This window comes from Mus pahari, chromosome X (assembly GCF_900095145.1).
Source record: "Mus pahari chromosome X, PAHARI_EIJ_v1.1, whole genome shotgun sequence".
NCBI classification, from domain to species: domain Eukaryota; kingdom Metazoa; phylum Chordata; class Mammalia; order Rodentia; family Muridae; genus Mus; species Mus pahari.
In genome coordinates this window covers 119,495,835-119,518,936 of record NC_034613.1, presented here as the reverse complement: position 1 = coordinate 119,518,936, position 23,102 = coordinate 119,495,835, and the positions used below count along the sequence as shown (strand labels likewise).

At 40.0% G+C, this 23,102-nt stretch overlaps 1 protein-coding gene across 2 annotated transcripts in view; it reads right to left on the bottom strand.

Moving 5' to 3' along the window:
• The window catches only part of Mid2 (midline 2), a 100,213-nt gene that overhangs the window by 60,444 nt on the left and 16,667 nt on the right, over positions 1 to 23,102 (bottom strand). For both annotated transcript variants that reach the window (XM_029534308.1, XM_021187644.2), the window contains exon 3: positions 10,683 to 10,778. In XM_029534308.1, coding sequence (XP_029390168.1) covers positions 10,683 to 10,778 — 96 coding nt within the window. The remainder of the gene's footprint in view (positions 1 to 10,682; positions 10,779 to 23,102) is intronic.

The following is a 23,102-nucleotide window of genomic DNA, read 5'->3' as shown; positions in this document are numbered from 1 at the left end:
ACACACACACACACACACACACACACACACACACACATACTTGCACACACACATTCACTCTTACAGAGAAAATCTAAATGCTTTCACTTTGGTGGTATGTTTATTTTTAGAGCCTGTTTTCAACATTGTAATATTAAGTATACTTGAGGCAACACCTCTTTACTGCCAATTCTTTGAAACTGTTTAGGAAATTTGCGTCTCAAAGGCACTCCTTTGTGCTGTCGTTATGCCCAGCCTTTAGCAGAAGGACACTGCCAGGCAATTTCAACAAACCAGCCTAGATCCCAGAGTAAACTGACAGTCTATAGGTGAGATAGTGCTAATGCCTAGAGCTGACTACTTTATGTTTTCGTACTTTCATGGTCCCCAATTAATCTAAGCAATAAGAGTATGATCCTGAGGCCTCCTTTATTCTCCTTCTCCTTCTTCCCCCAAGTCAGGCTCTTAGGATATGGCACATACCCTGGGCTGCCAAAGATAGGCCAAAGGCAAGAATATATGTCTATGAGGCTTAGATTAAGGAATGCCAAGTCCCCAAACATACCATCTGCTCTTCTACAGATTCAGTGGAGGAAAAAGTAGGCTCTCCAGAGCTGTCTCCTTATACGAATCAGTGGCCAGTGAACAAATAGGCATTCTGAGCTGCACCATGCAATGCAAGAACTGAAGGTTTGGAGCCAGAGATTTAGAACTGCATCTCAGCTAATGTGTGACCTTGAGTAAGGCACCTCATTTCTCTGACCATTGGGTTCATTGCTTGAAAATGGGGGTGTCACCTACTCTATCACAAGGTTGTCACAAATCCTGAGAATCGGAACAAGAATGCCTCTAGCAGAGTGTCAAGAATAAATTATTCAAATATGATTCCCTTCTCGGTCCTGGCTAAGCATACCATGCAGCTGGACTTCTCTTGAAAGACAGAGATTTTAAAAAAGGATGTCTCGACAGCTGTGTGTGCATGGTAGTTGTCATGGTGGTTGTTTTAGATTTAAGCCAAAGTAACTTTTCCCCTTTAGGTTGAGATGATATAAGGGAAACTGGAGATGAGAGCTAGAGGTATTCAAGGGTTGAATAGGTCCTTAGCTCGATTGCTAGTATTTTAATTAAAAATGGAGAATCCAGGCAAAGTGTGAAGCCTTAAGCAGGAAAGACCAAAATTATGCAAATATTCTAGTCATTTACTGAACTCTGGAATTTCTATAGTACTGGGAAATAGAGGAGGGAGGTAAGTGTGATGATTTGTATAAGCTTGGTCCAGGGAGTGGCACTATCAGGAGGTGTGGCCTTGTTGGAGTAGGTGTGTCACTGTGGGCATGGGCTTTAAGATCTTGTCCTAGTTGCCTGGAAGACAGCCTTCTCCTGTTTGCCTATGTAACAAGATACAGAACTCTTATCTCCTCTAACACCATGCCTGTCTGGCTCTGCCATGTTCCATCCTTGATGATAATGGGCTGAACCTCTGAACCTGTAAGCCAGCCCCAATTAAATGTCCTTATAAGAGTTGCCTTGGTCATGGTGTCTGTTCACAGCAGTAAAACTCTAACAGTGAGCAAATAGGGAATGGGACTACAATATGAGATTTGTCATATCACAGGACTGTACGAGAGCAGAATGAAAATGCATGCCTCTGTGTACTATTTTGACTAAAAAGACATGACCGCACTTGAAATCTTACCTGCCCTACAGATAAGGGAGTTGGGGAATAGTATTAATCTAAATCCATTTTATTCTTAAAGCTCATCATGTGTCTGTGCCCTCAAAATATTCCCATTGCAACACTTAACATGCTCAAAAATGTTATTTTACTCCAAATACATCAAGGATTGTCACAAAATAGTTTTGAAGAAGGATTGAATGCATTAGGTGCCTGAAAAATTATAAAGTGTTTTCTTTTGTAGTCTAAAAATAGGTTGTACCCACACTTAAGATTGCACAATAGATTTAGCTTCTCCATCTATATTAAATGTCAATTGCTATATACTTAATAAGATTGAATGTAATACTCTGAATTAGTCACTGCTGAATAGACTGACTAGGTCAGTATGCACTTATTTTCCATTGTTCGTGGAAACACTTTTCTCCACCTATAATTCCACAGTGGTTTCAAAATGGGTATTTTATTCTCACAATGTATTGGTAGGCCCAAGTCCTTCCTGGGATCTATCAAGTATGCTTTTCTTATTCTTCCATCTCTTATAAAAAAAGCTCACTGAGTATTTTTGTCTAACAAACACTAAATCCCAAATAACTCCCTGTCCTTTGAAACTACTCAAGCTGAATGCATTTGTCCATCTCTAAAACTTTTCTTTTGCTTTTCCTTGGAGGCAGTAATCTAAAGGAATTTGGGCATGGTAAGAGACAAGTTTACTTAATCATCGATGGAAAGAATCCCTTAGCTATTCTTGTAGAATGGCAGTGACCTTTTGCCTACTAAATAAAAACTACTTAACTTAAAAGCTGAAAAATATGATCATAAAACATTAGTTTGTCATGTTTGTAGAAGTTACATGCATTTTTAGTAAAAGAGCCTTGGGACTGAGGTATCCCAGTTTTAGGTGTTGCAATTTCATTACCACCATGTCTCCCCAAGGGAGGCTCCAGTATATATTTGCTGAGCTTGAAACTGATTGGAAGCCTTTTTAGAATGACTGGCCTTGGCCTACCCCTCATATACAGTAATAAATGTCTACAAGTCCTAAGGTCAAGGTGTGAAATCTTTGGCAATAAATGTGTTATCCTAAGGAGACTGCTAACAATTGCTCCTACCTACTTTTCTCCCTATATTCATTCTCTCTCTTTTCCTCCCTCCCTCTTCTCTCCCTCCTTCCCTCTTCTTTTCACTCTCACTTATGGAGCTTTGACCTTATATAAGGCACACAGTAATGGGTGCTTTACCCAAATTATCCTACCTTTTAAGGTATTATTAGAAATTGTATAGCTGATGAAACTGTGGTTCGGAGANCCTGTCTGTCCTAATGCTNTGCTGCTAGTGCAACTGCAATCCATTCANCTCCAAAGCTACCGTAACACCCTGCAATCCAGGACCTACAGAGCATGTCTTGGAGAAGCAAATTGTAACACTCAAAGCTTGGGAGCTGGTCCTGTATGGGAAGGGTCGCTGGATGCTAAGTCAGGAAGGGGAGGTTGAGCATGCATGATTGGAGGNANTAGATCTGATTCCTATTGTTAGGCAAAAGTAATTCCTATTGTTATTTACCCAGAAAAAGAACAATAGACAGCTAGGAGATTGCATATGTATATGTGTCCAATTGCTCTGTATGTCAAAGGATAATAACTAACAGTCCATCTCTCTCATAATCAAGCTTCTTCCAGCTTGCATTTTCCTACAGCTTGCTTTCTCCTGGACCGCTCTCAATCTATCTTCCATCCTCTTCTTTGCACATTCTCAAAACATCTGCCTCTCCTGCACATTCTCTGTGGCTTCAAGTGCTACTGAGATAGTGGTGACTTCCAGTGTTTTCTCTTTCCAAGACCTCTCTCCTGACATCCAGAGTCAGCCAGCCAGCTGCTTACCAGGCATTTCCTATCTGACTTTCTTATCCAAGCACAACAAACCACCAATGTCTAAAAAGAACTACTTCTGTATTTCCTAATCTAGTTGAAAGGAATAGATGCAGTCACCAAGGAAGGACTAATGTGGGGATTATCCTAGTACTCCCTTACACAGTCATCCAGGGCAGAGCCAAGTACTATTAACTCTGCCTCCTACGAAAGGTTTGATTTTATCCCTTCCTCCCTAACCTTACTGTCATTGCCTCTGGAAGGTCCTTCATCTTTCCCTATATCAAAGAAGATCTGGAGATTTAAGGAGGTATGGTGATAGGCTTTCTCTGTATCAGTAACAATCAAAGTAGTCACTTGTGACTTCCTGCTCCAATTACCACCCCAGAGTCTTGACTATTTTTTTATTGGATATTTTCTTTATTTACATTTCAAATGTTATCCCCTTTCCTGGTTTCCCTTCTGGAAACCCCCTAACCCATTCCCCTCCTCCTACTTCTATGGGAGTGTTCCCCCACCTACCCACCCACTCCTACTTCCTGGCCCTCTCATTCCCCTACACTTGGGTATCCACCCTTCACAGGACGAAGGGCCTCTCCTCCCATTGATGCCTGACCAAGGCCATCCTCTGCTACATATGTACCTGGAGCCATGGGTTCCTCCATGTGTACTCTTTGGTTGGTGGTTTTCTAAGGACAGATTTTATCCCACTAGTCATCTGCTTAAAATCATTTTACAGATCCTTAGACTCCTAAGAATAAAGTCTAAACTTTATCTGCCCATGATGTACAAAGCTCTTCATTTTCTAGGTTCAAGCTAGTTCTTCAAACTTGCCTCTTGCAATGGTTCTCCGATCTTAGATTTGGTAGAATCGGATTTCTGCTAGTCCCCCGAACAGCTCTGTGCTGATCATCTCTTTATATTCCTGCATCCAGCCCCTTCAATCACTTGGCAAAGTTTAATCATTTTCAAGGCAACTTCATTTTTACTTCCACTCTGCATCCTTTTCTTAGCTCCTCAGGCACATCTGGATGTTTCTTCCTCCATGCCAGCCTGTCATCTTGCATTTGTCTTCATTACAACAAGGATTCCTTCACATTCAATTTGCCACTTTGTCTGACAGGTTCTCGGCCAATCTGCATGTGCCTTGGAGGCAGGAACCATTTTCTACTTATTGTTATACACCCAGAGCATGGGTACCATTTTCCCCTGCAAGCTGACATTTGCACCTTCATTAATATCACTGCTTCCTGCCTCTCCAGAGGGTTATTTTTTTCCTCCTTCAGCATTTAGCTAAAATGCATTTTCTCATTAAAAAAAATCCCGATTGAATGCTTTTTGCAGTAATTACTCATTCATTTTTATGATATCCTCCATGTGTGTGTTCAAATGGCTTAGATTCTACTCTTCCTTCTAGTTCAACTACTTCATGTATTTAAGGATTACTGCTGAAATCATGATAGCACTACTTTTTTTTAAAAAATAAATTAATTTCCTTTAAAATATCTATTTCCTTTCCACTCAAAGAAATGGTCAGACTCCAGTCAAACACATCTTTGCCTATGCCAAGCCAATCACCCAAGCAATAGAAGCAGAGATGGAGAACAGAAAGCCACCTCAACTTTCAAGATCAAAGAGATGAAGATTTCCCAAAACACCATTGCAATGAAGAACTGGTAGAGACATGGAGCTTAAATTCCTTGATGCAAGGGAAGTGCTCTCCCCCCACCATCACCACTCCATCCTAGTGCCCTCTCTCCAGCTCCTTTGTTCTGTTCTCCTTTGTCCCTTGTCCTGACACTGCAGTGCTGCCCAGTCCCAAGAAAGGCTTGAGAAGAGCCAGCTGAGATATCAACATGCTCCCAGAGCTTCTAGGGTGGATTGGGGCTCGTATTGTATCAGTTGAGAGAGGAATAAGACAGAGTGGCTCGCAAAATGTTCAGCAAAGTGTTTGTTTGTTTAAGGTGCTCCGGGACTAAAACCTCAGAACAAAAGTGAGAGGGGATATACTTACTACCTTCGCTTGTACTCTACACTGCTCCATGCTTTATACTCCTCTTTCCTTACTAGAGGCTGCACTTTCTCTGGCCAGCCTGTAAGTCCCCGGAGATCATCAGCTAAGGGTTTCTTTTGTATTCTCTAAACCTTTCAGCACACCACATATGTAGTGTATGCCCAAGAAACACCACTGACGCACGGATTGGTAAGTAGTTAACTATTTTCTTCTCTGGCAAATTTTCAGGAATGCCAAAAGGAAGTAACCATCTGTTGGTATACATTTTCCCTTAGCTATGCGTTATACAGACACTTCCTTTGGAAAAATAAACAAAGGATGCTTGATGAGCCAGAACAAAGAACTAAATATAGAGTTCAAGTGGCCAGAGTATCAAGGTCAAAGCATGCCCTTCCTTAACCAGATTAAAGGAGAGCTATGGATCTGCACAGCCTCGTGAAATGTTTTTCAACTATCTCTTTTCAAGCCCCAAATGAAACGGATTTCAACTATTTCTTTTGAGAATTCTGAAACTTGAGCCAAAAGTATAAACTGCTATTCAACTAATAAATCTGTGGTGATCTTGATCTGTTTCTGTAATAATAGGAAGACTCAAACTGTGTTTACTTTCTGAGGAGAATAGGGAAGAGAAAGAAAAACTAGGATGGGGAGGCAGTATTTATGGACTCTTTATGAAATGTCAATCTGTGACAAAAACACTCTCCAACAATAAGGAAGGGGAACAGGTTTGTCAGGAATAGAACCTCGTCCTGTTCTTGCCAGAGTGTTGTAGCTGGCATCCTCCACCAGCACCCAATGTGAAACGCTTAAATTACACTGTGAATATAGTCATTCTCTGCAGACAAATCTGGATAAGATAAAGTTGGGGGTAAAGTCCAGACACCATTCAGTGTCTGGCTCTCATAATTAGCATTATCCTGCTATTTATTTCAGTGTATAAGGTACTTAGGAGTATTCTTGAAATCTCAAGTCCCTCCTTTAACTGCATTACTAATCCTGGGGCTTGCCCTGGAGCCTTTTGGACATACAGGCTCTGTGTTGAATGATTATAATAGGTAGTCTGGACGCACCCTGTTATTAAAGGGGAAGGTAAGGGCTTATCTCTAAGCTTGCAGAAGGAACGATGGCATAAAGAACAGCCATGGACTGCCATAAGCCATCCTGTCCAGGACTAAATCTTAGGAATCTCACACAATTCTTTAGGAATCTCTAATCACACTCACCTGCAAACCCTTTCCCCAAACTCCTACCAGATTCTCTATCAGCTCCTTACCACTCCTTTCAACTTCATTCAGGACAGAATCCTAAACTGAACAGACTGTGCAGTAACTCCTAAAATATACATAATGCTCAACACTATTATACTGCCTCGCTGTTCTTTGTTGGTTCTCAGTGTTTTTATCCCATTATCTATAGCTCCTGAACAGATGTGACCACATCAGAGTAGGTTTTTTACAGGGTGTATGTAGTATGCCTAAGCTATTTTCCTGTACCTAACCTAATATCCATAAAACATTACTATCAAAAGCTGATCTTTTGTGTAACCAGATCACACACTGGTTTATATAATGGGATTTAACAATCATCTCTAAGGGTGCTACTTAAATAGCTACTTTCCTGAATCACCATGGGATTCCCTCTTACTCTACTACACATGGTAGTGCTAGCACCACTTCCTTAAGGCACAGGTTAACTTCTAAATGCTAACTTTATGAAGCTACTTTAACTATCACTTCTTGGGCTGTGATGTTGCTCCATGGTATAGCACTTGCTTAGCATGTGTTCTGGCACCCAGAGAAAGAAAGCTCACCTGCTATCCGATGGTCAGAGTGCATTCTCCCCTACTAACACAATGATGGATTGTTTTAGGAGGCCTGTTGCTACCATATCAGAAGAACAGAGCAAATAATAAAAAGAACTGGTTTCACAGGCAGAGCTCAGGGAATACTGTGGAAGAGGGGAGGAAGGAGCCAGAGAACTCAAGGGCACCACAAGGAAACCCACAGAATCAAGTAACCTGGGCGCAAAGGAACTCAGAGACTGAACTGTCCATCAGGAAGCCTACATGGGACTGACCTAGGCCCTCTGCATATATGTTATGGTTGTGTAGCTTGGCATTACTGTGGGACTCCTAGCAGTGGGAGCAAGGGGGTGTCTCTGACTCTTGTGCCTGCTTTAGGGACCCTTTTCCTCCTGTTACATTGTCCAGCCTTAAAGGAGGGGAGGTGCCTAGTCTGACTACAACTTAATATGCCATGTTTGGTTGATATCCTTGGGAGGCCTGCTCTTTTCTAAATGGAAACAGAGGAGGAATGGATGGAGGGGAGAGGATAGGAAGGGTGCTGGAAAGAGAGGAGGAAGAGGAAACTGTGGTCTGGATATAATATATGAGGGAAGCATAAATAAATAAATAAATAAATAAATAAATAAATAAATAAATAAATAAATAAATAAATTGGCACTGGTTTCTAGCATGGCTTGTGAACAGATCAAAGAGTGTTATGGTTAGGTGAAGCTGGCCAGGATGATAAATTTCCCAGGAGTCAGAAAAGGCGATTTTAAAGTGATTCTAACATGAAAGAGCAATGAGATAAAGTGTAACTTTGCTCTTTTGACTATTACTTTCTCTACCCTTAATAGTCTTTTGATTAGAATGAATACAATGATCATTTTATTTTTAACCACACTTTATTCACTATTATCTATTACTCCACTGTCAATCATGCAAATTCTAAGCTGAGGGACCCCTTATCCAATCTTCTGCTCACAATATTCTCTTGTCCCTTTGGCAGTGCAGATTTCTTACACTATAATCTAACAGCATAATCAAAAGCTTTGATAAAATGTAATGCAGAGGGACTCTGACTGGTTGAAACTACTCAGAAATAATAACTTTCTACTTTGTCTCTCCCTTCTTGGAAAGAATGAGGCACCACAGAAAAAGAACAAAATAAAGAAACCATCGACAGATCCATGACCTGTGAAATCTGGAAAGATGGTGAAAAACACGGTGTCATTTCAACTTTACATTTTAGAGGGAAGGATGCTGACACAGAGGTCCTAACCAGCTTATACTCACGTACCCAGTTAGTTTATAGAAGAGGCAAGTAGGGAATCCAGTTTTCCACTAACACTCCAATGATCTTTCTTTCCATTCTTTCTGCTTCTCGCTACATCCACACCATGCCATTCTATAGTTTCACATATGAGCTTCACCTGTACCTCATGTACTCGATAAAGAGAGATGCTCAGTGGAGATTATACTGCTAGAGATGTTCACCATTTAAGTATGTTCACTATATAAGAAGAAACCCAAGATTTTAAGAAGACCAAACACTTGGGGGATGTGGATTTAGTTATTCATAAGGACTCATTGCCTTAGGAGATATTCCTCAGTCTTAAACAGGAACCTCAAACTGGGATTGTGATAAAATTTTTTCATCATTTAAGACAAAAAACTAGATCTCTTGCAATTATCTGCCACACAAATGTGAATTATAAGACTCTATGCAAAATTAGAAAAAATGACCCAATCACTGCCCATGATAAATCCTATATTTTACTGGTCTATATTTAGATTTTAAGTATTATTAGCAGCCTTTTTATAATATCTAGAAGCTGGAAAGAACCCAGATGTCCCTGAACAGAGGAATGGATACAGAAAATGTGGTACATTTACACAATGGAGTACTACACCGCTATTAAAAGCAATAAATTTATGAAATTGTTACACAAATGGGTGGATCTGGAGGATATCATCCTAAGTGAGGTAACCCAATCACAAAAGTACACACATGATATGCACTCATTGATAAGTGGGCATTAGCCCAGAAGCTCATAATCCTTCTTAGAAGGAGGAACAAAATACCCATGGAAGGAGTTACAGAGATAAAGTTTGGAGCAGAGACCAAAGGAACGACCATCCAGAGACTGCCCCACCTGGGGATCCATCCCATAAACAACCACCAAACCCAGACACTATGGCAGATGCCAACAAGAGTGAGCCCAATATAGCTGTGTCCTGAGAGGCTCTGCCAGTGCCTGGCAAATACAGAAGTGGATGTTCACAGTCATCCATTGACTGGAGCACAGGGTCCCCTAATGAAGGAGCTAGAGAAAGTACCCAAGGAGCTGAAGGGGTTTGCAGCCCCATAGGAAGAACAACAATATGAACTAACCAATAACCCCCAGAGCTCCTTGGGACTAAACCACCAATTAAAGAAAACACATGGAGGGACTCACGGCTCTAGCTGCATATGTAGCAGAGGATGGCCTAGTCAGTCATCAATGGGAGGAGAGGCCCTAGGTCCTGTGAATGTTCTATGCCCCAGTATAGGGGAATGCCTGGGCCTGGAAGCAGGAGCGGGTAGGTTGAGGGGAGGGGATAGGGGATTTTCAGAGGGGAAACTAGGAAAGGGGTAACATTTGAAATGTAAAGACTGTATCTAATAAAAAAAAAAAACAGTTAAGAAAGAAGAGAGAATAACACTTTTCTATTACTCTTTTCTGCCAAGAAGCACTGAATTGTCCTTCTAAGCTGTTTTATCATTCAATGTCAGTAATATTTTTAAACCTTAGACTTACTTACACAGCAGTTCATAATTCACAGACAACTTAATCATAGAAATTATTTGTTGATAATAAAAAAAACAGACTAAGTAGGGGAAATTGAAAATAAGTGACAAGATGATGAGTAAGGATGCAGCATGGACCAGAGCTAGGGGATGAAGGGAGGAGAAGCTAGGCAGTGGGAAAAATAGTGATGAGAGGAAAGAATGGCTATTGAGTGCCTGTTACCGTGCCCTAAGGATTTATGATTTCCAAATTGTCCAGTAATGACTTTATAAGTGATAATATCCAGTTTGATGAAGGATCACTTCCTGAATGACTCTCATACCATCTACTGTTCAAAAAGACTAGAGTTCCTCTTCATCTGTTCCCCACAAACTATATTAGCAAATCTGAAAACTCACCCATCTATGACCTTTCTTGGAATAAAATTGCTAAAGGCATGAGAGATCATCTATACTAGAGTTTCAGTCCTTCACCCCAAATGGCTAAGCTACAATCTGGCAAAATTGAAGTTCCTCCACAGATCACCCAGGTCAGATCCAATGAAAGAATTGCAAATGTTACTGGTACATACCTCAACTTGTTGGCAGATCTGTATTAGTTTGGCCATTTGATTCTCTAGTTCACTGTTGCGCTTAACCAGGTTGGTGAGGTTCATCTCGAGAGTTTGCTGCCATCACAGAGGGTATGAAGCCAGCAGGAAAAAAGGAGAAAGGGAAAAGAAAACAATAAACTTGAGAACCAATATAATATGGAAGTTAATCAGCCAAAAGACTGAGCTTTCTTCCTCTTTCTCAGGGAGGAGGCATAAAGATGAGATGGATCCTCATATAGCCCATGTTGGCTTTATACTTACATCTTCCTGCCTCAGCCCACGAAGTCCCAGAATTGTAAGTATATGCCCCTCCATGAATACAGAGCTGAAGGCCTCACACATGCGAAGCAAGTGCCTTACTGCTGAGCCACACCATCAGCTCAAGAGAGTTGTATCTCAGACTTATCAATTCTGCTACAGGCCAAGAAATGTATACATCTGCCCTGATTGGGGAAGACGTGCCATTCACAACTTTGTAGACTGGCGTAGGAATTTATCTCTAACTTTTTAAACCATAATGTTCTGCATTTTTGTTTATAACATTATATACTTATGGACACGTCTATTCATGAACATATAGTGTACCTTGAATATGATATTCACCAATACAAAATTTTGTAACTCACTGCTTTTCCTTCCATAGACACTAAAAATTTCAATCACAAAGCTTGATTCTATCAAGAAAATATCTATTTACCATCATTTTCTGATACACAGCTTCTTTTAGGTCCACATCAGAAACACTTTTCAGGTATTTCAGTTTTACTAGTATGTACCACTTTAACATGTTTTCTGTTGAGCAAGGTACTCTCTCCCATTCCTTGTGTGAAAACTAAAATATGTCTCTCTATATTGATCAAGGATGCTCATCTTTCCTTATCACCAAATGTTAGCGTTGAGAGCTGCTTCCTGGATTCTCAGTATATAATACTTTCCTTTCCACTACCTCAATCCCTCACCAAATCTGTTCCAAACATAATACCCCAATTTCCTGACCCTCGCTCTGGTCCTGTTCTTTCCCTGGGTCAGGCTTGCTGTTTCATTGTTACCTTCATGTTGCTATGATTTATAGCTGCTCAAAGTTCACTTTATGGAAAGTGGGTGTGGGAGGGACACTAAGGAGCAAAGAGATATAGACAAAGAGAGGAGACTCGTGATCTTGGATCCTTCCTTTCCTGTCTAGTAAGCAGTTATGGCTCCTTAATAACTTTATCATTGTTTTTTTGAATGTGCTGCAAGGGCTTTATGTATATAGATGTATGTACATCTAGGCCAGCTCATCTGATTTCACTTGTTCTCAAAGGGAATTTTAAGAACCTGCTAAACTCTTGTTTCCCTTTATGTCACATTGTGATGGTGAAATATCTTCCATAAACTTTGGGCATTTGAACAGTTTAGCACTGTTGGAAGAGGTTCTGGGAAGTGCAGTCTTATTGAAGAAAGTGTATTATTGGGGCTGGGGGTTAAATAAAAATGGTCTCAAGGGCCCATGGGGAGTGGCACTATTAGAAGGTGTGGCCTTTTGAAGGAGGTTTGTCACTAGGGGCTAGTATTTGAGGTCTCAGTGTGACAGTCTCCTGCTGCCTGCCAATCCAGATGTGGAACTCTCAATTACCTTTTCAGCACTATATCTGCCTGTGTGCCACCATGTGCCCTGCAATAATGATAATGGACTAAAAGCTCAGAAACTGTAAGGCAGCCCCAATTAAAAGGTTCTTCTTTGTAAAAGTTGCTGTGGTCATGGTGTCTCTGCACAGTGCTAAAACCCTAAGACCGTGAGCTTTGAACGTATGGCCTTACCCCATTTCTAGTTTGCTCTCTTTGCTTCTCAGTAAAGACAAAGAAGTGACTTCTCAGCTTCCTACTCCTGTCTCCATGTCTGCTGCTTGTAGCCAGGCCCCCCACCATGATGGACTCTTATCCCTCTGGAACTGTAAACCAAAATCGACTCTCTGTTCTCTAAGTTAGTTTTGGTCTTGGTGTTTTATAGCAATAGAAAAGTCTCTAGTCCACAGATCTTTCTTGATTACCTTAGCTTTAGTTCCCTGGAAGTAACCCATGCCACCCCGGCTTTATTTCATTTATTTCTTGAGGTGTCTTCCTTTAATTCTGTTCCCATCTAAATCTGTATTCTCAAGAGATGGGATTAGGGAGAAGGAGAAGGGAACAAACAGCAGCAATCACTGAATTAGGCACCATCACTAGACTAAATAGATGTTAAAGGGAAAAAGAAGAAATGATAGTTCAGAGATTTACTACAACAAAAACATATTGCTCATCTACTGTGTTAAGGTGCAGTGACTTCAAAGCTGAGGAAGTTAAGATGGATCTTGAAGGACGAGTAGGAATTTAACAGACAGAGATGATGGATGGCATGGTGTTTCAGGGACAAAGAATAAGATGAACAAAAATTAAAATACAGCAGCCAAAGTGGTGGCACACACGTGTAGTCCCAGCTCCTCAGTTAGCTGAGGCAGGAACATAATTTGAGCTTAGGAGTTTGAACTGCTGTTCAGTTACTATGTACTTCCACTCTCAAGAACAAACATAGTGTTTTTGTTCAGTATCAACTAAGAGTGTAATTTGGCTAGAACATGGGGTTCAAGAATGGAAAAGGAGCTTGAAGCCTTGTTTTGTTGAGTATGGTTATATACACCATTAGTCTAAGAACTTGGGAAATAAAGATATGCATAACTATTTGGGTGTCAGGCTAGTCAGGGCTAGAGAGCAAGTTCTAGACCAGCCAATGCTATATAAGTAGAACCTGTCTGAGGTCAGGGGGAAAAGCCCTGTTTTGAGGATTTTGAATGTATAAATGAGTGTGTACCTATTTGTTTTAGTGTTGAATAAGGAAATGACATAATCATTTGGGATATTAACCTAGCAGCAGTATGGGGTACCGAGAAAAACAGGAAAGACTGGGAGACAGGAACACTGGTTGTGAAGATTCTGCAATACTCAAGGCAGTTACAAATGCACATCTGGGCCAAGCTCAGAGGATAATCAAGATAAACATGTTTCAGGAAAAGACTGATCACTGTCAAATATACAAAGACCATGAGAAATGTGGAAATTCGTTTTAAAAGATGAGGGGTGGACGGGATTGGGTAATCAGAGGCCACAAGTAACCTTTGTTTTTTTTTTCTTTTATTATTATTATTTTCTTTATTTACATTTCAAATGCGAGTAACCTTTGTAGAGGGAGTTTCAGTTGGGCTTTGGAAATAGCTGCTAAATCATATGGGCTAAGAGTACATCAGAAGACTGCAAGCCTAGACTCCGCTCCAAAAGTTTAACCATAAAGTGAAAAGAATAGAGCTCACTTTGATCAAAGGGGCTAGTGTAAATTAGAGAGGGGAAATCACTAATGGATCCAATCAGTCAAATATTTCCTCTGGCTGAGTAGTCCACATTCCCAGATAAATGGAAATCCCACATATCAAAAATCATTACACTGTGATATTTGATAAATAGCCCATTGATTGAAAAACCCAGAGAAGAAAAAAAAAGCTATTCAAAAGTCTGTGTTTCCCACTACAATGTGTTTCCATTCAAACATAGGATTCCACTGGGAGAAATGTTTTTGAACAAGTACTTGCAACCTGTTGCAACACTGGCCTTGAAATGGATTTATCATAAATAATTCATACTGCAGAGCAGGACTAAGATCCCTGCTGTGTGTTCCTCATTTATGGCCCTGAACTGAGACTCATGGCTTGTAAAAAGCTACGGAAAAGAAAAATTAGGGCTGAACACATAATTTGGGGTCTGGTTAGACTACAGGCCTTGGGTTACCATCACAAAATTATGGCAAATGGTTAGTTTGCTCTGGCCCCCTAGCAATTTACAGAATGCCAGTCCATTTTAACAACACAGTTCTAGAGCTGACAAGATGACTCTAATTTCAACCTTGCTTCATTAATATGAAAAATGCTTTGAAAAATAAATCTTTGGCTAATGAAAACACCATCTGTTGATGGCTTTTTGCCACTGTTTTCTTACATTATAAGACGTAATTTGGGGGAAAACACTGAACATTTACTTACTTCCAGTCATTTGGAAGGAATGAAAGCCTTCTTTCAAATTGAAATTGATTCTCAATAATGAACATACGCAGAGGGAATCAAAGAACTGAAGCAATTTTGCAGCCTATCTCCTCATCCATCGTTTCCAAAATACCCAACACTCACAAATCATTGAGAACTAAACTTTCGGGGACACTCTAGGTTTGAATGATGTGATTGATTTGGCCACGGAATTATCTTGTCTATAACATGTCTAGTAAACAAAGTTGATTTATGTGTGTGTGTTTGTGTGTGCATGCACACAAAATCTTCTCGTGTCAAAATAAACGTGTCTCTTTGTTATTGTAATTGGGTTCTGCTCCTTGCACATGGATTCCAGTTAATGACTGGGCTAGGTTCCCTCCGTCCTAGCCCAGTCAGTACAACCATCACAGCAAGAGAGCCAAAGTGGCAGGGGAGATTGGAATGGAGATATCTGCTGGGAAGAAACAGGGACAGGAGGTTGGCAGAGAGAGCAGGATGAAGTTCCCATTTCCTGCTACAGGAGGTTACCTCTGAGTCTCTCTGCATTTCCCTTTTGTTAGGGTGAGAAGCCATTTGAGCTTATAAAACTCTGAGACCCTCTTCACCTTCTAATGACTACAGTCTGGCTCTCACAAACTTGTCCATGTGTCTAAACAGCACAAAAAGAAGGGATGATTTGGCTGGCTTCCATAATTGAGATCGTAAGAGGCCTGTGTTAGCTAAATTGGCAGTCTACACTGATTCCATTTTCACCCTAATTCCATTTCATTTGTGCTGTATAGGCTTGGCCTTTTTGAGCTCTCCAGTTCCTTTACTAAAGAACACGATTTTCTGTCCAGGAAGCCAAGCACAGACCACTCTTCTTTCAGACAGCATCCCATTTTTCAAAACGCCCTCTGTGACTCACCCAAATAATTGCTTTTAAAAAAAAAACTCACTTCTTTAGGTACAGGTTACTTAAGGTAACATTCTTTTTTATTTAGTCTCTCAAGAAACTTAGTCATGTTTTTTTTTAAAAAAAAGAGATTTTTATTAAAGGAAGAGAGGTTGCTCTTCTGACACAGAGCTGTCCTGACTCTACACTTGCCATGCTGCATTCCAGGGAGGCATATGTAGTTACACACATGAACACTTACACACACGGGCCAGACACAGCCAATCTTAACACCTGGAAAGGGGGCCAGCTTTTCTGTTTGTTCTATTAAGACATCAATTATTGCCATCAAAAGCCTGTTTTCTAGCTAGCTTTCCAAAAGATACAGGGTGAATATTTTCTATACCTAGGCAAGATCACAACTTTGGGGTTTTGATATGGGAACTGAATAAACATATATGTATATATTAACATATATGTATATATAGTTATATATACATATATATTATCAATAGACACACACACACATGCACACCCATCCATCCATCCATTGGTAATCCCAGCACTCAAGAGGCTGAGGCAGGAAGATTATCCATGAGTTCGAGTCATAGTGGGAACCTGCCTCCACAAGCAAAGAAAATATGTCAGTCGGTGCTACCACTCCCACTCATCACCCTTTATTTCTTTTCTTTTTTTTTCTTCCTATCTAGATATGAACATTTCTTGCTCCTCCAAAAACCAGAAGCCAGAATCTTAATATGCTTGGCAGTTCATACTCTACCTTCTTCTTCTTCTCTTCGCTAAGTGTTTGTCTTAGAAATACTTACTTTGCTTTTGCTTCAGTCTGTCACTTTATATATCAATTACATATGGCCTTTCAACAACAGAACACACCATCTGGTCGACAAACTGAAGCCCACATCCTTATGCCAGAGTTTATTCTTTCCCCCAACACTTATTTGCTGTTGTAGAGACATAAGCCATGTCCTACAATGAGATGCAGATGACGTTCTAGATGTGTATCACACAGGTCAACTCCACTTCAGCTCTGTTAGAAAATGGCAGACTCTCAAACAGGTAAAATGGGTTGTCACCGTCTCCCTTTTCTCATTCAGACGTCTCTGCAAACATTGAACACAGACTCGAACCTCCACTTCTGTCGTGACCAGGAATGCGACTCAAACCATTCTGCACGCTTCCCTTCCTCCTTGGATGCACGCCCGAGTTCAGTAAATATTTAGCTTAAACAGGTCAATTTTCCTTGTACCTTCTGAATAAACCTAAATGTAGCCTTTATTTTGATAACACTCATCACTATGAAAGCCTCCAAATTCCATTCTCCTTGCATCGCCCCTCCTCACTGCCAATCGTTTGGCTACAGGTTTTTTTTCTTTCTCTTTCATCTGTTCTTCCTTCATATATAATTTCTAAGCAGGAGTGGGCTGTGAGAGTCAACCCTTGACCCTCATCTCAGCTTGCTTTTGAATGGCTGACCCTCCATTCTGAAGCCAATTAAATCTACTCCTCTAGCGCCATTTTTCAGCCACAAGAAAAACTTGAATTTCAATTCCTTCTAGATCCTTGCCCTTACAGTTCTTATAACATTCTGTTGGTTCTACCTGCCAGATGTTTGAACACATTCTGTTCTCTTAACAAGAACATCCTCATCCCCTGACTTTGCCCCAATTCCCCAATAAGGAAGTCCAAAACCTACTGTCCTTCCACGGTTCTCATAACTTCTTGTGCTTACATTATTTTGTAACGATGTTCTCAATTGTCTGTCTCTCCTTGTTCCACCAGAGTTGAGATGAAGCTGTGTTTATCCCTGTAACATCTTTTCTGTTGCCTGGCATCTAATAGGTGGTCAGCAAATATTTGACAAAGGAATGTTGAATGATCCATAATTACATGTTGTCTCTTCCTAACTTCTTTATTTCTGTCTTCAGTGCCTTTCTTTTTAAGACATCCCCAATTCAAGCATTCTTTAAGTCTCTTCACCATCTAAAACCACTGCAGTCCTTCATCAAGTCCTAGTCAGTCCCTTCCTCGTGGAGTCTTTCCAATCTGACCCTTCTTCAAACACAAATCCATCTCCGATTCTCAGTTCTGAGTCTAATAACATCTTTTCCCTGTTCTAAACTCTGGGCTTCAGAGCAACCTGTGCAGATCTCTATCACGCTAGCAATCAAACTGAACTGGATTTTTCAATTGTCTGTCCTCCCTACTAAGCTCAAAGCCCCAATGTGACAAAGACTGTGTTTCTTATAGCTTCCACTCCCACTACTATGTCCAAAATGTTCAATAAACAAAGTAAGAGTTCATTAATTGTCAAATGATGGAAGGATTCTCTAATCCAAATTCCCGATGGTACAGTTAAAGTTTCTTCTATCATTGACTGAGACAAAGAATGAGGCATTATCTCATTATATCAAATGTTCATGGACTTAAGAGACATTACCATATTTCCATATTCAAATGCCAATACTCTAACTTCAATAATTCTTGCTTCCTTACATGTATTATATTTATGTAATAGGTTCCTTTGTCCAGTAGTAACAGACAAGATTCTCTCCAACCAGAGAGTAATCTGAATCATCCATCATCTTTTGAAGTATGCTCAAAGTAGTTATTTAGCTCAGCCACTAGTGACTAAAAGACCAGTGACAAAACAGCCTCAAAACATAAAGGAGGGACACACATAATTGGAGTTTCTATTTGCTAAACTTGCTCTTAAGCTAGAGAGATGACAACAGGAAATATCTTCCAGCACAGGCTCCTATTAATACTACATGAGTGCAGAGCCAGAGAAATCGATGAAGTCTTAGAAGGAAGAAAACAAGGATTCAGATCAGTCTTAGAAAGCAGTTTTAGTAGAGATGAAATGAAAATAAATTTACTCAGACACCCACACAGCCATTTACAGAATTATTCAGACTTTTTTTTGCCTGTTTTAGAATCATGTTCTGTTTTCTTATCTTTGAGACACAGTCTTGCTATGTAGTCCTGGATGGTCCAGAACTCACTATGTAGATCAGGCAAGCTTCAAACTTGCAGTGACCCTCCCCCTTACTGCACCCAAGTGCTGAGATTTAGGCATATGCTAACATGCCCTTGCCTGTGTTTGCTTTTCTGCTGTTTTTATTTGGTTTTGATGTTTTGTTTGTAACACATTCTCATGTATCCGAGGGTGTACTCAAACTCACTATGACCCAAGAATGACCTTGAACTCCTGACCCTTCTTCCTCTACCTCCCAAGTTCTAAGACTGCAGGCATTCAACACCATACATGGTTCTAGATTTATACATACATATGATGGGGGAGAAGTCTTGAACAGTTCAGAGACAACAGATGCCAGCTTTATAAGCAATAGTAACTGTAGGATCTAGAGTTGAAGGGTGAAGACAGGGTTAGCTGAGAAATCCCCTGATGTTAGCCTTCCTATCCACATTCACCCATTACTATCCACACCTCAACAAACATAAATCCCAACTATTGTTTATTATTATTTAAGTTTGACAGAAATTTTATTAAATTGTGTGCTGCTTTTCTTGCTATATTTAACAACTGTTATTCTAGACCCAAGTAAATAAGATATAACAAAAACTTTTTACCTCTCCTTTCATCTATAGTAACCCACCCTGGTCTATACTGAAGATTTTCCTAATTGAGCATAGAGGTCTGGCTCATTTATTAGAGTGATCCTTAACCTTGTATGGCCAAGCTTTAGGGTAGGTTATTCTTGAGTCTCTAACCCTCCCTAAGGTGCCTACAGAAAGTCTTACACTCATGATCCCCACCTGCCCAACTTGTCAGTAGATATCACAGATGTTCATCTTCATATACAGTGACACATCTGGATAGGCACACCGATATAGCACCACAGAGGCATTCTCAGTCACAGATTCAAGTAGATATGTACACCCTCGCAGATGACAGTGCCTACATATTTATGCAAATATACCCTCTTCCCAATCCAGTCTTTCATAAAGATATGTATCTTCTCATGTTTATATTCATACTCATATTGCTTCAGATGTAATCAAATGCTTACTGGTACATACTTGAGAGGGTATCTTCTGTCTTAGCCAACAAAAGTGGGTGTCAAGTGGGTGCACAGACTGGGGCAAGGCAGTGGCAGAATGAGGGTGAGTGGCAGGACAACAGAGTGACTGAGTAGGAAGAAGGACAGTAATCAAAGTGATGCAATTCAATGATACCTTTCTTTCTAACCCTTTAACTTTTACTGTAGCTTTCCTTTGAACATTCTCCAATTCTTATATCTCCTTACTCTTTGTCTGGGAATGTTTAGCTCTGTCTCAACCTTTATTTGTGTGTGTGTGTGTGTGTGTGTGTGTGTGTGTGTGTGTGTGACTTTCCAATGGAAAAAGCTTAATCCAGTTCCAGGTAATATACTGTAATAACAAGAGTCTTGATATGTAAATATAGCTACATTTAACAATTATTTGCAGTGGTGAATTAGAGGAAATAGAATGAGGAAAGGAAAATGTGTTTGTTTATCCCTTCCAGGAAATTCCTCCATTCCTCCTGGTTTTTATCAGCTACATTTTTGGCAGGCTGTGGGCATGGAAATGTGAAGACATCACTCTCAAAGAGAATTATAATAATCATGTCTGATTTATACAGATGTCATCATAGGGTTAGGCAGTTGGAAAATCCAGTAATCAAAATGAATAGGCACTTATGATTAAGGACATGTCATACATTTGCTCATGCTCTGGGTTTGAAAATTGTCAGTAGTTCAACAGGAGACATTTTTAGACATCCAAGGTATTCATAATGGCAAGAATGATTTATGTCTACTAAGATGAGAATGAAATCAAACCAGGTGCACTAGTATACTTCCTATAACATAATTCTAACACTGGGCATAGTGGTTCTGGCCTATAATCCTAGCACCCAGGAATCAGGTTCAGAAAGATTGTGAGTTCAAGGTCAGAGTGTGTTACATAAAAAAACAAACAAACAAAACTAAAATCAAAATTTTGCCTCCAAAAAAATAGAACAAATAAACAAACCCCCCATGTCATTATGAAGACCTAATTTCTTTGGATTTCTTTAAGAGGCACTATGTATGTGTTTGACAAACACAAAGAAGGAGACTGAAGAAACAAAACCATTGTATCTGGCCTCAAGGAATTTAAAATGTCCCTGTAGTGTATTAGAACAGACCTATGGGGTTTGGCTTGAGCTCTAAAGAGTGGGTAGAGTTCCTAAGCAGGCTAAGAGAACAACACTGGTGAATGTAGAGGGAAAAAAAGCCAGAATGGACATTTTGTATGCAGTTAGGAAGTTCACCCGAGTAGATGAAATGGGCAAAATTGAGAGTCATGAGGGGAAAATTTAAGTGAGCAGCAAATGATAAAAAGCAGATTTTAGAATATCAAGTTGAAGTCTATCGGTGAGAGAGGCACTGAAATTGGCCTCTTTATATAAAGCCAACATTTGATAATACAATAATATTAGCCTTTTATAAGGGAAGGAGTTGGTATAAATAGAAAATCTGAAATGTGAGGCAGTTTTATAAAAGTGTAGAATATATCATGAACTAAGTAAGGTGCATGTAAATGTCAGGACCATAAGTACTGTTTGAATGAATTAAAGCACTGGTCCCGTTCTGAAGGCTGTGTGCCCTGAATCTCAACTCTATAGGAATACTAAATAAATAAGATCATAAAACATTATATAGGTACCCCCACAAGTCCTCAGCTTCATTCAAAACAAACAAACAAACACACAAACTACCTTTTGGCTCCAAATCTTTCTTATATACATACCATAATAGTTTGTTTGGTTTTCATTTACAACATTATAGGTAGGTCACTAACTCTAGCCAAGGAGGTTGAATATAAAAGTAAAAAGGAGCACTGCACCAGTCAATGACCTTAAAAGTCAACTTGTGTGTGTGTGTGTGTGTGTGTGTGTGTGTGAGAGAGAGAGAGAGAGAGAGAGAGAGAGAGAGAGAGAGAGAGAGAGAGAGACAGAGAATCGTCATTCTTGCTCTTTTCTGACAGAACTTGCTGTTCCTCACAGAGCCAGGGGAATATGCTTATTAGGTTGTCTCCCCCATAGCTTCTGCCAGCTAGCTGGCTTTCTCCATTCTCTTTAGAACAGAACCAAGGTGAACAATCACAAATGCTTTCTAATCTTAAATTAACATAAAGAAGTATGTGCATATGACATTAAGTCAGGCTTCTCTGTTTTATGTGAAGTAAGAATCCCCTTTCCCACTCAGAACTGGGAGGAGGAAATTCCTCAAGTGTGTCTCCCTCACCTCCCTTTCTCTCTCCTGCCTTCCCTTCTTCCCTCACCCCTGTCTCTTACTCACGAGTGTGTGTGCACACACACACAGTACTCCCTTTTCCTTTTCAGACAACATAACAAACCACACAGTTGGGAATGATTCAGATGTTTCCAGTCTCCATCCAAAAATGAACAAAAATAGTTTCCACTTAATTTATAAACAGATTTTTCTGCACATTTCCTAAAAATTAAGGGGGGAAACTATCAAAAATATAGCCACTCTTTCTCCAAAAATTACTGATTAGTCACAGACCAAGACATCTTTTTATAAAATACACTTGTATTTTCCCAGCCAGGAGACTAGAACTATAGCTGTATACTGCCAAATGCTTGATCTATCACCCCATGTTTTCCGCTATTCTGGAATAGCCAGTGTTCTCTAGACACAGGCTTATTCTCCTCAGTCTCTTTGTTATCTCAGCAGTACATATGGATGCCGGTATTTCTGTGTGGAATATTTTTCAAAGCCAATGCCTTATTATGATCCTAACACCTGAAAATATTTGGCAGTGATTACTCCGTCCTCTCCATATCCCCCACTCTTCTTACTCCCACCCCACCTTTTGCCATTGTGAAGCTGAAAGTTATAAAATTATGTCCTCTTCCTGATGCTACTAATCATGGACCTACCTACGGGATATGTAGTTGCTGGAGCATAAAGTTAGTTTCAGAGGGGAAACAGCAGTTAAAAAAAGCTAGTTGACTCTGCCTGGAGACTGCTTTTCAGTGCCAGTGCAATTACTCAACAGGTCTGTTAACATTTACCATGTCACTTAGTGGAAGAAAGTCTCAGTGTATGAAACTTTAAAATGCAAGGCTTGGACTAGACCAGGTGCTTGGCCTAACAATTTGATGATTCTAAGAGTTTAGTCAATAATATTACCCTCTGTAGCCCCACAAGAATGAAAGTTTCACCTTCCTTGAAATAAAAGCATTGACATCGACTCTTACATACATTAGGTATACACTTGCTCTTAACCAAAAAGCTGAGAAAAGGTGACATATTGGAAACAATTAATTATCAAAAGAGGCACAAACCATTGTAAGTGTGGTGCTCTAAATATTGCGTGCAGTAAATTACAGACAAGATCATGGGTCTATTCTGACTGCTACCCTTACCAACACTAATTTCCATGTAAATTTTTTTTTTTTTT